The sequence below is a fragment of the Filicampus tigris genome, chromosome 5 (assembly GCF_054856515.1).
Source record: "Filicampus tigris isolate MCC_2025a chromosome 5, RoL_Ftig_1.0, whole genome shotgun sequence".
NCBI classification, from domain to species: domain Eukaryota; kingdom Metazoa; phylum Chordata; class Actinopteri; order Syngnathiformes; family Syngnathidae; genus Filicampus; species Filicampus tigris.
Genome location: NC_141221.1, coordinates 23,176,299 through 23,190,520, shown reverse-complemented (window position 1 = coordinate 23,190,520; position 14,222 = coordinate 23,176,299). Strand labels below are relative to the sequence as shown.

General features: G+C 42.6%; 1 protein-coding gene and 2 long non-coding RNA genes across 3 annotated transcripts; all 3 read right to left on the bottom strand.

The window, feature by feature from the left end:
* Positions 1 to 1,137: 1,137 nt before the first annotated feature.
* On the bottom strand, positions 1,138 to 6,526 carry neff1 (neuronal intermediate filament family member 1). Its single transcript, XM_086031439.1, has 4 exons — positions 5,658 to 6,526; positions 4,016 to 4,333; positions 3,756 to 3,880; positions 1,138 to 3,105 (listed from the first exon to the last, which is right to left on the bottom strand). Exons 1-4 carry the CDS (start codon positions 6,405 to 6,407, stop codon positions 2,769 to 2,771), a joined length of 1,530 nt encoding a protein of 509 aa, XP_085887565.1. The 5' UTR covers positions 6,408 to 6,526; the 3' UTR covers positions 1,138 to 2,768.
* Positions 6,527 to 10,237: 3,711 nt separating this feature from the next.
* Positions 10,238 to 11,352, bottom strand: LOC147147808 (uncharacterized). Its single transcript, XR_015086986.1, has 2 exons — positions 11,211 to 11,352; positions 10,238 to 10,849 (listed from the first exon to the last, which is right to left on the bottom strand). It is a non-coding gene; the product is annotated as an uncharacterized LOC147147808 (long non-coding RNA).
* Positions 11,353 to 11,682: 330 nt separating this feature from the next.
* LOC147147807 (uncharacterized) lies at positions 11,683 to 12,399 on the bottom strand. Its single transcript, XR_015086812.1, has 3 exons — positions 12,376 to 12,399; positions 12,201 to 12,260; positions 11,683 to 11,729 (listed from the first exon to the last, which is right to left on the bottom strand). It is a non-coding gene; the product is annotated as an uncharacterized LOC147147807 (long non-coding RNA).
* Between the last annotated feature and the right edge of the window lie 1,823 nt (positions 12,400 to 14,222).

Genomic DNA, 14,222 nt, shown 5'->3' with positions numbered 1-14,222 from the left:
TCACTTCTGTCGGCTGAAAATGACATCACAACTGCTTAGGGCTCAGGTAAGGACCAATCACAGGTGACCTGTTTTCCGAAGCTGAGCCGTGATTGGTCCTTAGCTGAGCCCTGAGCAGTTGTGATGTCATTTTCAGCCGGCAGAAGTGACAAAATGGCCACCCCCTGAGATGGCTAAACAGGGGTGGATTAACTCTTATTCCACTAACAGGCTGAAGGATCTGACTCTATGTGAATGGCTTTATATTAGCCAACAGGTTGACCAAAAACCAAATTTGGAATTACACATCACATAATCAGTTCAAAGTTTCAGAGTCAGCGTGCCTTGATCTGAGCACGGGACCAGCTGGTGAAGATTATCCCCATAGGCAGGGCCAGTCAGGGAGGAGACCAGCCCACATTATGTTTACATTTTGAAGACAGTATAAATGTGAGGGCTGCATGTTAGACCGCGCCCCTTTTCTGCCCTCGCCCGTCTCGGATGGAAAAGCTGCCCCGATCTGATTACTGTAGGAATCCTGAGCTTCAGAGATGGTAAAGAAAACTGACGAGAAATTCAATCGACTGGTGTGAGTCTTTATTTATATTGGATACCTTCTTGAAAGATAAAACATGCCCAATCCTATATGACATCATAAAGGTGACAAAGTACCAAAGCAACTGCATAGCAACTGACAACAGTCACAACAGTTACCCACTGAGTTATTCAGTCACTAACAACTTATTCTACTAATGTTACATTAGGTTTACTTCAACTTCGGTGCACAAAATTTTGGCAACCAGCTTCAGCTCTTCAGCCCGCCCAAATTCATTCTTCAACCCAACCCGCTGGGTCAAAATATTTAAAAGTAACCCAATAACCAAATTCACAGCTACCAGCAAGTGGGCTAAGAAAGTGTTAAGAACTACTATGATGAACAGTAGCATTACAGCATTTAACTATTTACTGGCATTTATGTGAAACCTTCAACCTTGTGTGTTGCCAGAAAATTTTGGGCAATGTCACAAACGTGTGTAGAGCCTTTTGAAACATTTTCAGTTTGCACCGTGAGAATATATGGTGATCGTCAAATAGTTCCAAGTTCCGCAGGGAAATTTTTGCAGTTGAGATGAAGAGAAAAGACAGGTCAGGTCTGTGTTAGCTGATTACAATGCAATTTTTTAATGAACATATTTGGACATAAAATGACTCCTTGTAATGCCTACAAATCATGCAAGGATGCATTACACGTCTTTGTACGTGTTTATTTCAATTCAAAAGAGGCTAATGACAAGAGCAAAAGTCGTAGTACATGTTTGGATAATAAATGGCTTTATTTGGCTTTGAGAGAAATATGACTGCATGAGCTCGCAGCATGTACAGTCACAGTCATGTACTAAGCAGATCAAATGGGAAAAGTGTCTGTACTCCTCTGCTACCCCAGCATTAGGGACGACAGCGGGTGAGAAGGTGTTGTATTTTATAGTTTCAGTTATGGTTAAGGCAAGTTTAAAGTGAACACACAACAAGCAAATCGTGATTTCCAAACCACAGGTACAGCATTCAAGCGCTGAGAATCAGGCCATGCATTTGTGCCTATCATTTCATTCATTTGTCAAGGAGAACGTGGGGACAAGGGTGGCGTTACGAACACTTCGGAGCAGAGTAAAATGAAAAACAAGTATAACAATGAAAGGATGAGGTGAAAATAGCCCTTGTACGTACCATAGAACCATGAACCATCTGCCACTTGCAGTCTGAGTGGAGGGCTGTCAGCGTCACTGTCAGCTGCCTGCCACTCAGCCGTGCTCACAATGCTACATTCAACAAAAGTACGGCCATGTTTGTTTGACAAAGTAGAAGAACTGACAAGTATAGCACGGTTGGTTCTCACAAAGAAGGAAGCAGGTAAAAGGATCCAAAGGATGAGACTTGAAAAATGTCGTCGTGATAAATTATACACGCAGTTTGTGTTTCAGTTGGTTTCGTTTTTAAATAAGCACACAAAGATAATTCAGTACTACCAATTTCTTCAAGCAAATAAAAACACCGTGCTAAGACATTAGCATGTAGGTATACTTTCAGAGTTGCAATTATTGCTGCAATTTGACACTGTGATTCAAAAAAATAATGGTGAATGGCTATAGATGGTTGATGGTGTGGATGCTGACTTCTTCTTTTTTTTTTCCTCGTGGAAGAACGCGATGAGGACGGGACACTGTTGACAGAGATGAAGATCGTTCCCTCACGGTCACACACAATTTTGGACTCAAATGGAAGCAATTCATTCTGTTTTACAACCCAGGATGACAAGTTGATGTTACGCAGTGAGCTGGGCGTGCTATGATTACAACCAAAAAAAAATCAAATCTGCCAACTTTTATCCGTCATAATCTAATAGCACCGTAAAAGTTGGACTGGCTGTTTGTGTCATTCTTTGTGCATTTGTCTTTAAGTGTGTGCTAGTATGTGCATTTGCTATTTTGAAGGTTTGATTCTTCTTATTGGTTGTGATTGGCACATTAGTCGCTTTCATAGAGGAAATCACCTCCATTTGGATATCAAACCTATTTCCGGCATCGTTCTATCTTAGCAAGTGTAGATGGATCCAACTCATGTGCTGATTAAGCCACTCCCATCTAAACTTGGCATCTTTTACAGGAACTGCTTGCAAAGAGACTAAACTGACAGAAAAACAGAACGTTGTGTTTGTGTGTAATTGGTCACTATATCTTATAAGCAGGAACAATGAGAAATAATGCTGATGATGATGAAACGACACAAGCAGTTTAGTTCTTGCTGGTCTTGTCAGAGGGGCTCTCCTTCTTCTTCTCCTTCTCATCCTTCCCTTTTGGCTTCTCCTCCTCTTCCTCCTCCTCCTCCTCCTCCTCTTCCTCAGCATCACCTCCCTCCTGGTCGTCTTCATCCTCTCCCTCCTCATTCTCCTCATCCTCGTCCTCCTTGTCCTCTTCGTCTCCCTCCTCCTCCTCTTCCTCCGGCTTGGACTTCCTGTAGCTTCCCAGGGAGTACGTGCGGGATGACATGTAGGAGAAACCGGGGTAACCGGACTGCACCATGGCACCACCGACGGAGCTGAGGCGACACTCCTCTCCTTCCAGCAGTTTCCTATAAACCCAAGGATCAGTGCAACAGATGACATCATCACCTTTGTTACAACTATTATGACAAAAGGGGAATCTAAAATGTGGGGTAACACAACTTAGCCGATGACATGAAATGAATATATTGCAAGATTCCACATTCTTGCCTCACTGCTGTAACAGTTGGACTATTCGTGTTGATACAGTGTTGTTGTGCCCATTGTTCTGTTTTTTCCCTCTATCTACTCCACCCCCCGCCCCTCGCGCATTCCCACTCTTTCCACCGCAAGCTATCTGGCCAAGGCAACCGGTCGTTCCATAGTGCCTCTGTTTGAGGTTTCTTCAATGTGTAAATTACTTTTAATAACTTTAACTGTGAACTGGGCTGTACAAATAAAATAGGCTTGGCATCTATTCAGATTTTGAATATGCACATACACCTTGAACAAATGTTGACTTCCCCGCATTTCATATTGCCATAAATGTCAGTAATTGATGTTTTAAAGTTTTTCCATCTTAAATTGTTTTTTCAGGCCCAAAAATACAAGTAGTGTTTTTTTTACAGTGTTGACTATGAGGCCTCCTTTCGCCGCATTGCTACAAACGGGAATTGATCGTTGCACGACAGACGACACTGCTGCTGACAATAAGGGTATCGTTTGGAATGTTGCACACCTGTAAGCGGCTATTTCAATGTCAAGTGCCATTTTGACGTTGAGCAGATCCTGGTATTCCCGCAGGTGACGGGACATTTCTCCTTTAGTGCTGCGTAGTGCAGCCTCCAGCTGCTGAATGGTATCCTATAAGCACATGCGTTGACATATGGTCAAGTTGAACATCTTCAATCAGGAGGTGATTGTCCGGTGATTGATTCAGCTGCGCCGTGCAGTGGTAGTATTTCTGAATCTTAACATACTTGCAGTCTTAGCACCTACCTGCATCTCTCCCATTTCATTGTTATGGCGATCCTCCATCTCAGCAATCTGCCGCTCTAGGGCCTCATTATGGCCCCTGAGGGCCTCGATCTCCAGGGTGCGGGCTTGCACCTGCCTGCGGTACTCGGTCAGCTCCTCCTTGGAGTGCTTGATGGCATCCTGGTTGCGAGCGGCGGCCTCGGTCACCGTCGCAAACTTGGAACGGTACCATTCCTCTGCTTGGGCCTGGTTCCTGCATGACAGGTTCTCATACTGGGCCCTGATGTCCTTCAGGGCCGCTGCCAGGTCGGGTTTGCTCATGTCCATCTCCACTGACACCTGCACAGAAGAGGCTTCTACTGCTTAGATTTCAAGGACATTATTGATTCAGGTTTTATAATTGCAATTTGGGAGTGTTTAAGTGGTGTAATTGATTGTTGCATTGGTTCATCAAGATGCGCCTGACTGGCAAGTGATCGTGTATTCGATCTGTGTGTTCACGAGCTGAGTTGTTGGCGAGTGGAACGCTGGAGGACTGAACTGAATGATTAACTGCTGACTCAAGCTTCTGATGTGCAGTCAATAGCTTACATGGCAGAAAAAAATGCTTGCAGGGTAGGAGCAACACCCTGGAGAAATCCACCTGGCAACCGTCTCCTACTATATTGATTCCGCTATAAGTTACAATTACTCATCAAAGTCTTGAATTGTTCTCGTTTTATACTTGATTATATGATAAAGGAGTGGAAATAACAGAAGCGGGAGTACGTTTTATGTTTTTAATATATTGCTGCTGCAAAACTTTGTTTCATATGTATAAAATATCTTTTTTTTTTTTTCAGAAAGTGTGAAGTGAGAGTCAGGGAGCCTTCCTGACCACTGCGTCTTGGGGAGACCACACCCTTAGATGATGCGCTATTTCTGCGCATTCCCCCCTTTGTCACTCCCCTCCCCTCCCCTCCTCTCAAATGATAATCATTTGTTCCCGTAGAAGTATGAATTATTAATACAATCACGACTTAAAATTGTCTTTCCGTACTGCTCGATAATGTTGGATTCACATCTCCGTGTGATGCACTAAACTGAAAACGTTTTTTTTTTTTTTTTTTTATGAATATCTCTCTGACAATGATTGTACAGTTATTGTATATAGTGCGTGTGTGTGTCTGTATATATCCACAGATAGACAGATAGATGGATAGATAGATAGATAGATAGATAGATAGATAGATAGATAGATAGATAGATAGATAGATAGATAGATAGATAGATAGATAGATAGATAGATAGATAGATAGATAGATAGATAGATAGACAGACAGATAGATAGATAGATAGATAGATAGAGTTTCCACCTTTGAAAGTTGTCACCGCACCATAACAGTTTGCTGCAAAAGGGTGGAACCATGCACGCGTGGATTTGAAGTAGTGAACTGCCGTAGTGGCTTGGGTGCGCATGACTTCGATAAAACAGAATGCAGTCAAATTGCGCAAACCCCATAAGAAATAGGTGGGTGGTTTCATTTACATTCCAGCATGCAATATTAGGCAATGTATAGCACCTGCACAATATTACAATGCTATATGCTGCAGTGCCATTTTGATACAGGTCGAGTTCGTAAAGTTTGCAAACGCTACTAAATAGAAGTGTGTTGACGCGTACCTGCGTGGCCTGCAGGGATGACTGCATCTCCTGCAGCTCCTCCTCGTGAACTTTCCTGAGGAAGGCGATCTCATCCAGCAGCGACTCCACTTTCTTCTCGAGCTCCAGGCGGGCCAATGTGGCGTCGTCCACGTCCTTGCGGTAGCCCTTCAAGGTGTTCTCCGCCTCCTCCCGCAGCCTGGTCTCCTCGTCGAGTTTCTCCCGCAGGCGCTCCAGAGCCTCGTTCATCTGCACGCAGTCCAGGTGCATCTGACTCTTCTCGTGGGTCAGCTCCTCGACGCGCGCGCGGAGCTCGCGGATTTCCTGCTCGTAGAGCTCGTGGAGGCGCGACGGCTCGCTGTTGCGTTGCCGCAGCATCGTCACCTCCGCCTCGAGAACTTTGTTCTGCTGCTCCAGGTTGTGCACTTTCTCGATGAAGGACACAAAGCGGTCGTTGAGCCCCTGCAGTTGTTCCTTCTCGTTGGTTCGGATGATCTTAAACTCGTTGGTGACCGCCGTGGACTGGCTCAGGTCCATCAGGGAGTCCTGCATGGAGGAGGAGAAGACGCGACCGGGTGCGGCGGTCCTGCGGTAGCTGCTGGACGAGATGACCGAGGGGGAGCCGTAGGTGCGGCTGCGGTACCCCGAGGAGTGCACGCGGGACGGGCTGCTGCTGCTGCTCATGCCCATCCCCGCACGGCCGGCCCGCGGGGCATCGCCAAAGATCTTCCGATAGGAACTGCTGCTATACATATCAGTGGAGTAGCTCATGGTTTCTTGTCCACTTGCTGGTGTCTGCTGAGCCGTGAAAGTGAAGCCCGTGAGAGCGTGAGACACAACGTGAGCTCAAGCGCGGTGTGCTTGCAGTGGTCGAGTTCCACGCAGGTACTTTTATAGGGAGGGGCGCCTGCGCATCATCTGACGCAGAAACAACGGTTGCTGGGATGGATGGGTGCGGGAGGGGACCTGCTACCCCATGCAGAATACCTCCACCCTCTTGGGACAAGAATTCACTCATTCGGCGCCGCCGTGTCACTCAAACAGCGACATGCAACTCGACAAAAGAAAACTCTTGGGAGGCGCGTGTGTGAATTTATAATTCACTTGTGATGACATGCCATTACAAGCAGGTGATGATAAAGAAAAATAAAGGACTCTCTTATTTCCACCAGGACACTTGACGTCCCTGGATTGCTTTTGGTCCTTTTTTCTGCTGTCCTTGCAGAAATGGGATCGATGTGAGCTAGGCCCACATCTGTGCGCCGGGGTGTGTTTTCTTACTGCAGTCTGCCCCCACCCCTTCCTATCCTCACCTCTGCATTGAGACGAACACTTTTATGATGAGCTCTCACACTCCACTGGAAAACGCGCGTGTATTTCTGTTAAAGCTGGGAAGTGCACGGCCAAGCACTTGATTGTTGATTATTATCGTCAACCAACATTTCTGTCGGTATCTCGCAGTATTGTACCATATAAGTGCAGCGAGTGTCTACACGAAGCGTCACAAATTCATTCTTTATTGTAACCCCAAGGTCATAGCGTCAATAATATTCAGTCATCGTGTGACATTGAAGTGCTGCCTTCATCTGTCTCTGGCCTTGGTGCTGATCCAAACTGCTGTGGAGATTACACCACACCCCTGCACACACACACACACACACACAGCCTGCGGCGTTGCCACCTCGATACAATCAAATGAGCTGATGCAAAGTCACTGTAAACTACTTTTGAAAACATATCCAATATACCTTACTTAAATTATCAACCTTGTCTCGGTCCTTTTTATTACCGATCCTACACATTTTATCCACTAGGAGGTACCAAAGTCTCATTGTTGTCATTTTTTCCCCATATGCCTAAATAATCTTCACACTTACTGTATACACTATTGATATAATCATCATGTTGGCGTATTCTCACTTTTATTTTAGATTATTATCATGCACCCACTGTGGGCGTTGCTATAATGTGGACAAATGCATTTGATTTATAGCTTTGATTGGTTTATAGGCATTAGGTCTAAAATAGAACGGTTGACCAACTAAAGCAAAGGTAATTACAACCAGAGACAGTATGCAGTGTTGCACCTCGCCTCTTTGCAGTGAGTGGTGGTGACAAAAGCTCCAGATGAAGAGGTGGGGCGGCGCGTGGGCTGACAGTGACTCAGCAGGATGGCAAAAGTAGCTTTTGGCTGCTACTAACAAGCACATCCTCCATAGCCTGTATGCAGTTACCAACGGACATTGTCAAGAGACACCACAAATATTGGATTCATTCAGTTAAGGTTAACAGAGCATATAAACAAACCAGAAGTGATCAAATGACCAAACCGAGAAAAGCGGTGAGCTGTGACGTTTGCAAGATGAACCCTCAGGCACTGCGATGTCATTTTCAGTTGACCGTATGTGGCAGTAGAAGGCAAAATGGCCACTGCCTGAGATGGACAAACCGGGTGGATTTTTCTTCTTAATTCATACTCCAGAAAAACAATATTAATCAGAATACAGTGTTTAGACTAGTGGAACATGGAACATACAGTATTATTTTTAATAATTTTTTTACTTGACTTCCCCTTCAACACATTTTTAAAAACGGGTGGATCAACTCTTATTCCACAAGCACAATATTTATCACAATTCAACTATTGGGCTTGCATAGAACATATGTTTGGGTTTGCTTCCCCTTTAGTGAAAGAAAGAAAGAAAGAAAGAAAGAAAGAAAGAAAGAAAGAAAGAAAGAAAGAAAGAAAGAAAGAAAGAAACAAACAAACAAACAAACAAACAAACAAACAAGCAAACACACAAACAAACAAGAAAACACACAAATAAATAAATAAATACATACATGGAAATTCACCACCAGTGACAACCAGACATTTCTTTTGAATTGTGGCTCAACAGGATTATTTTAAAAGATAAACTCACGAAGCAGGCCTCAGCAAAAATGATGGTAGTGCAACAATGGATTGAAGATAATTTGACCAGAGGGACGTTCCACCAAGATATGTCCTCTAATTAGCATCGCAGGTGTCTTCAAACTTGTAAGCATGAGACAGTCAACCCATTTAAAGGGTGTCAAGTTCAGAGCAAGCAATGACTTAAACGGACGCTTGGACGGGCTTGAACATGCACTTATATTATAGGTCTGTAGGTTCAAAATGCGACAGCACTCAAATTCACCCCCTAGACAAATCTGTAGTGATTTAAGCATTTTTTTTGTGTGATCAACTTTACCACAATTGGCCCGCCCCCTTTTTCGAGCTTACCTTGTTTTTTTTTCCATCTCAGCCTGTTCACGTCATAGCGGGGAGGCAAGTATTGAAACATGACTTGGTTGGTCACGTTCTAATGTCACCTAGTGTCTGAAACAGTGACCAATCACCACCAAAATTCATATTTACATTAGTACTCTTGTCCATGTCAACATCTGAAAATATAAAAGCGATCTGCAAAATATTTGGGATTTATTGAAATCAAACGTGTGCAAAAAAACATAATCTACACAAAAATCAAAAATATTGTGCTGATCGTTTTTTTTTTTAATTTCAACATTTTGAAGTGGACAAAAGAAGGAATGTGCATATGAATTTGGGTGGCAACTGGTCGTAGTGTTGGACCTTTAGCTATGCAAAAGTTTTGTTCAGTCTCAGGAGGCAGCTAGGCAGCTAAGCACTGTTGGTTAAATAAAGGGGTTTCAGAAATGACACGTCAGTGCACTTTCAGCCCAATGTTGAACAGAGAGTGCCATCTACCGTAGATGAGACAAAAAAATATAACAGCCAGGGTCGGAGCCATGGATGGGCCTGAGTGCGCAAAGGCCCACCCAGATTGACAAGACTGCCCACCCAGTGAGATTCATGAAAATATATATACTTTAAACATTTTTGTAAATTATATTATTATTAAAGTATTTTTGAGTTTGTGTTTCACTCTGTTTTTTATTTTATTGAATAGTATAGTGGCATGATTGTGGTTGTCTATGGAAGATCAGAACTTATTCAGTTTGTCATTTTATTTGAATATACGATGTGTCGGGACAAGAGGATTGTGCTCAGTGAGAGAAATATTCAGGCCCACCCTGATTTTTCCAGGCCCACCCATTAGCCACGTTCTGGCTCTGCCCCTGACAACAACTGGTTCATAAAGCAAATTGAAGCTTAATTTTCCAATCACTATTGCAAACGTAATGAAAAGAAATTCTGGTCGTTTAGTTCTTTTGCCATGCCATGCCATCTTCCAAACTGCTTATCCTGTAAAGGGTCGCGGGGAGGTGCTGGAGCCTATCCCAGCTGACAATGGGCGAAAGGCAGACTACACCCTGAAGTGGTCGCCAGCCAGTCACAGGGGACACACAGACACGGTCACTGAGCGGGAACCGATCCCACGCTGCCCGCACACAACTCAGGCGTGTGAGCCACTACACAATCAGTGACCCCTAGTTCTTTTTTGTATGATTTTTTTTTGGACGGTGGGTGGGGGGTGGGGCGTTCTATATATACAAGTGCTGGTCATAAAATTAGAATATCATGAAAAAGTTTATTTATTTCAGTCATTTTAATCAAAAAGTGAAACGTGTATTATACTTATTACACACAGACCTCATACATTTCAAATGTTTATTTCCTTTAGTTCTGATGTTTGTAACTGACAATGAAAATCCCAAATTTAGTATTTAGCATTTAGTGAAAATAAGAATATTACTTGAGACCCGATGAAAAAAAACAAAGATTTCCAGAAATGTTGGCCAACTGAACAGTAGGCACATGAAAAGTATGAGCATGTACAGCACTCAACACTTAGTTGGGGCTCCTTTTCCCTGAATTACTGCAGCAACGTGGCGTTGCGTGGAGTCGATCAGTGTGTGGCACTGCTCAAGTGTTATGAGAGTGCTCTAAGACTTCCTAGTAGATGGCTGCATTTAACTTAACCTAATTAGAAAAGAGAGGTGGCCACTCTTCCCTATTTTGCCAGTCCGTCCTCCGTCCGCGATTTGAGGGCACCATTCCGTCATCGTCCCTCCATCCTTATTCGTAAAATAATCGTCCCCTGTACCCCATCCGACCTCATTCTGGGACCACGTGGTTCAGCTAAATATGCAGACGGGAACTTTGTGACGGTTAGGTGATGCCCAGCTCTGCTCTTCAGCAATGACCTTTTATGTCTTGCCTTCCTTGTGCAAGGCGTCAATTACCATCTTCCCCGTGACTGTGTAGCCTACACAATGAGATTGAGAGACCATTTAAAAACATTTGTTGGTGATTTGAGTAAATTAGGTGATTAAAGTGTGGCACCAGGTATCTTCAATATTGAACCTTTGCATAATATTCAAATTTTCTGACATACTGAATTTGATATTTTCATGAGTTGTTAGTTTTCATCAATTTCATTTGCTGTCATAATAATGTGTAATGAATGACTATAATATACAAGTTTCACTTTTTGAATGGAATTACTGAACTAAATAAACTTTTTCATGATATTTTAATTTTATGACTAGCATCTGTACAGTCTGGGCCTTGTCTCAGTTGAGCTTCAAAGGTCTTGGCCTTGTCTCATGAACAGTGGTCCAAAATACCTGCGAGAGGTGTAGAAGTTTCATTAAAAGTTACAAAAATCATTTGCAGTAATTGCCCCAAAAGGTTGTGCAAAAAAAAAAAATTCCAGTTAAGGGTACTGTGGTGTCGAAGCAAAGGCGACACCGTAAGTGTACCACAAAAGCCTTTACTGAACATGTCTCTCGAGGGAAAACGAAACCAATAACCAAACGGAAGTTGCATTCACAAAAACACCTCGTCCCCCAACATAACCCTCAACCCTTAGTTCCATGGGGGAATTATGCCAGCAAACACCACAGTACCATCAATTGGTTGATTTTTATTTATTTATTTATTTATTGTTACTATTATCATTATTATTTCAGAAACCGAGGGCTCCCAACAATTAAGTCCACGTTTCTATCTTGACATGCAAACGCAGACGTCAGAGGTGTTATACAGCCACGAACAACAAGATGGTGCTGTCTTTCCAGCAGACACTCATGGCGCTGTCACAGCTTCCTAAAAATGGCGGACAGAAGGCAACAGCAATGCCTCTCCTGTATACAGATAATAAACGCAAAATACTCATACGAACACGTGCAATGTCCAGTCAAACTGAACAGAAAGGCTCAAGGAATCATTGTTGACAAAAAGAGATCAGCAATATTCATGGTGTTGGGGGATCTCATAATGTGAGGCTATGGTTTTGCGTTTTCATTTCTCAATAGAATGAAATAAATCAAAAATGGCCGATTGCAAAGATGGAAAAAATGGGCTTCAGACTATGCTTAGTCCGACTTTTTTTTTTTTGAAAGTTTCCCATCTATTGTTTATCGCTTAGAAAATGGGCGTCCGTCATAGGCGCATCGGCGGACTGGTCCGTCACATTGAAGATAATTCTATGTTTTGCTTTGAATGTTTTAAAGCACTTTGAGTTGCATTTTTATGTATGAAAAGTGCTATATAAATAAAATGTGATTGATTGATTGATTGATAGGCTGTATGCCCAGCTCTGGCAATTAGCATACCTGCATCTTTCCCAATGTCAGCTGAGATCAGCTGCAGCTCACCCACAAACCTAATGAGGCCTAGCGGTAAAGAAAATGGGTGGATTAATGAATAGATCATAGTCGTGCATAACTACACTGCACAAGTCAATGTCTCCAATGTTTAATGACATTTACAAAAATCAGAAACACTGACCATGCTTTCGATAATCAGCTTGCCGTTTAGACAGGTGCGGAGCTACATGGCTCCCCTGGCCACCCCTTGTCACTCCCCAGCCACCCTCGCATCTACCTAGCGTAAAATTTGGATATCTGTGATTTTTCTGCCATTCTGACATACTGTAGATGCAGACATTGCAGACATGCAGTATTCTTGGACCGCTTGACACTGTGCCACAGGTTATTTATATTAACTGCATAGAATATAGAAGAATATATATATAATTGAACGTAAACTCTAAAAGAATCTGGCTTCAGTCAAGAACATTAGATTCTTACAGTCAATATCAATCAAAAGCATTACTTTTACATAATAGCGAGCAAACAACATGGCCGAGAAGTTATTGTATCTCATACCATCATCACTAGTCATGGTTGATGCACATATATGTGTATATATATATATATATATATATATATATATATATATATATATATATATATATATATATATATTTATTTATTTATATATCTTTATGCCTAGCAGCATCCCTAGAATTTAGAATTGTGATGAATTTAGAGATTTTTGCGTCATTGTGCTTTTTAGATATGGTTGGAATGGTGTTGGCCATCAGTGACAATTGATCTCACTAAGTGGATGTTAACTAGCAAATCAGTGCATGAGATAGCGGTAGACTATGAGAATAGCAAAGAAAATGACATTATCAAGTAAATTAACTAAAATTAGCAAAACATTGCTTTTAGACTTGTGCTTGCTTGATTATGAGTGTGATGGGCATTGGTCTCGATATGTATTAATTTGATTTCATGTAATCCTGACTGTGGATGCTATGATAAAGAATGATGTACTTGGCCGCGCCCCATTGAGGTGTTCTTTCATCATGGCCACACCACTCCAAAATTTCCGGCCATACCCCTGCATTTAGGCCCAAGTGCCTTTGCTGTCCATTCACTTCAGAATGTCAGAGGGGCCACTTTCTCTCCAGCAGAGCAGCAACTTTGAAGCAGCCTTGTCTTTGTTGGTTTGATATGCCATGTGTTGCAGAGAAGAGTTTTTTTTTTTTTTTATGCGTCATTTACAGACCACCATCTCCCTTGTCTTTGTTCAGCCATGGATGCACTTATCTCTTGTAATGTGCACTTCTCACTCCATTCTCCTGGGATCCCCTTTGCTCGTATGCAGTTGATCCCTCCATCTGTTTGTAGTGACAAGAATAATGCACACAAGTAGTTACATAGACACACACAGGCTTGTTTGTTCTAGGGCAAATGGTACAATCAATTTGATATATTACGCAAGTGCCACTATTCAGTTACAGTACTGTATTCAGTTGAAAAGCTTTAATGCACACTTGAACGACTCACTGCATTTCTACCCGTTGTCTAGCTAATGAATAAACTTGTCTGGCGTGTGTGACACGTGGTATGCTGCTAAAATACTGCAGTACAACAACAAAAAAGTTTATACGAACATTATTTGTAGTTTGTTTGGTTGGCTATTTGGTGACCTGTCCAGGGTCCACCCCAACCTCTGTCTGAAAGTCAGATGGGATAAACTGCAGCTCACCTGGGACCAGGGGCGGAGCCGTAGGCCTACCCAGATTGACAGACTGCCCACTCAATGAGATTAATGATAAAATATGTACTTCTACATTTTTTTTGTGAATTATTTGTGTTTTTTAGTTTATTGAATATTAAGAATGGCATAATTGTGGTTGTCTAAGGAAGACCTGAACTTCATATTATTCGGTTTGTCATTTTATTTGAATATACGATGTGTCGGGACAAGAGGATTATGCAAAGTGAGAGAAATATTCAGGCCCACCTATTAGCTACGTTCTGGCTCCACCCCTGCCTGGGACC

Bases quoted from the DNA above. Each gene is read 5' to 3' on its own strand.
- neff1 (XM_086031439.1), bottom strand. From the start codon at position 6,407: ATGAGCTACTCCACTGATATGTATAGCAGCAGTTCCTATCGGAAGATC. The intron at 4,334-5,657 runs GTACGCGTCAAC...TCTTCTGTGCAG, and splicing joins CATCCCTGCAGGCCACGCAG to GTGTCAGTGGAGATGGACAT. The intron at 3,881-4,015 runs GTAGGTGCTAAG...ATGTGCTTATAG, and splicing joins ATGAAATGGGAGAGATGCAG to GATACCATTCAGCAGCTGGA.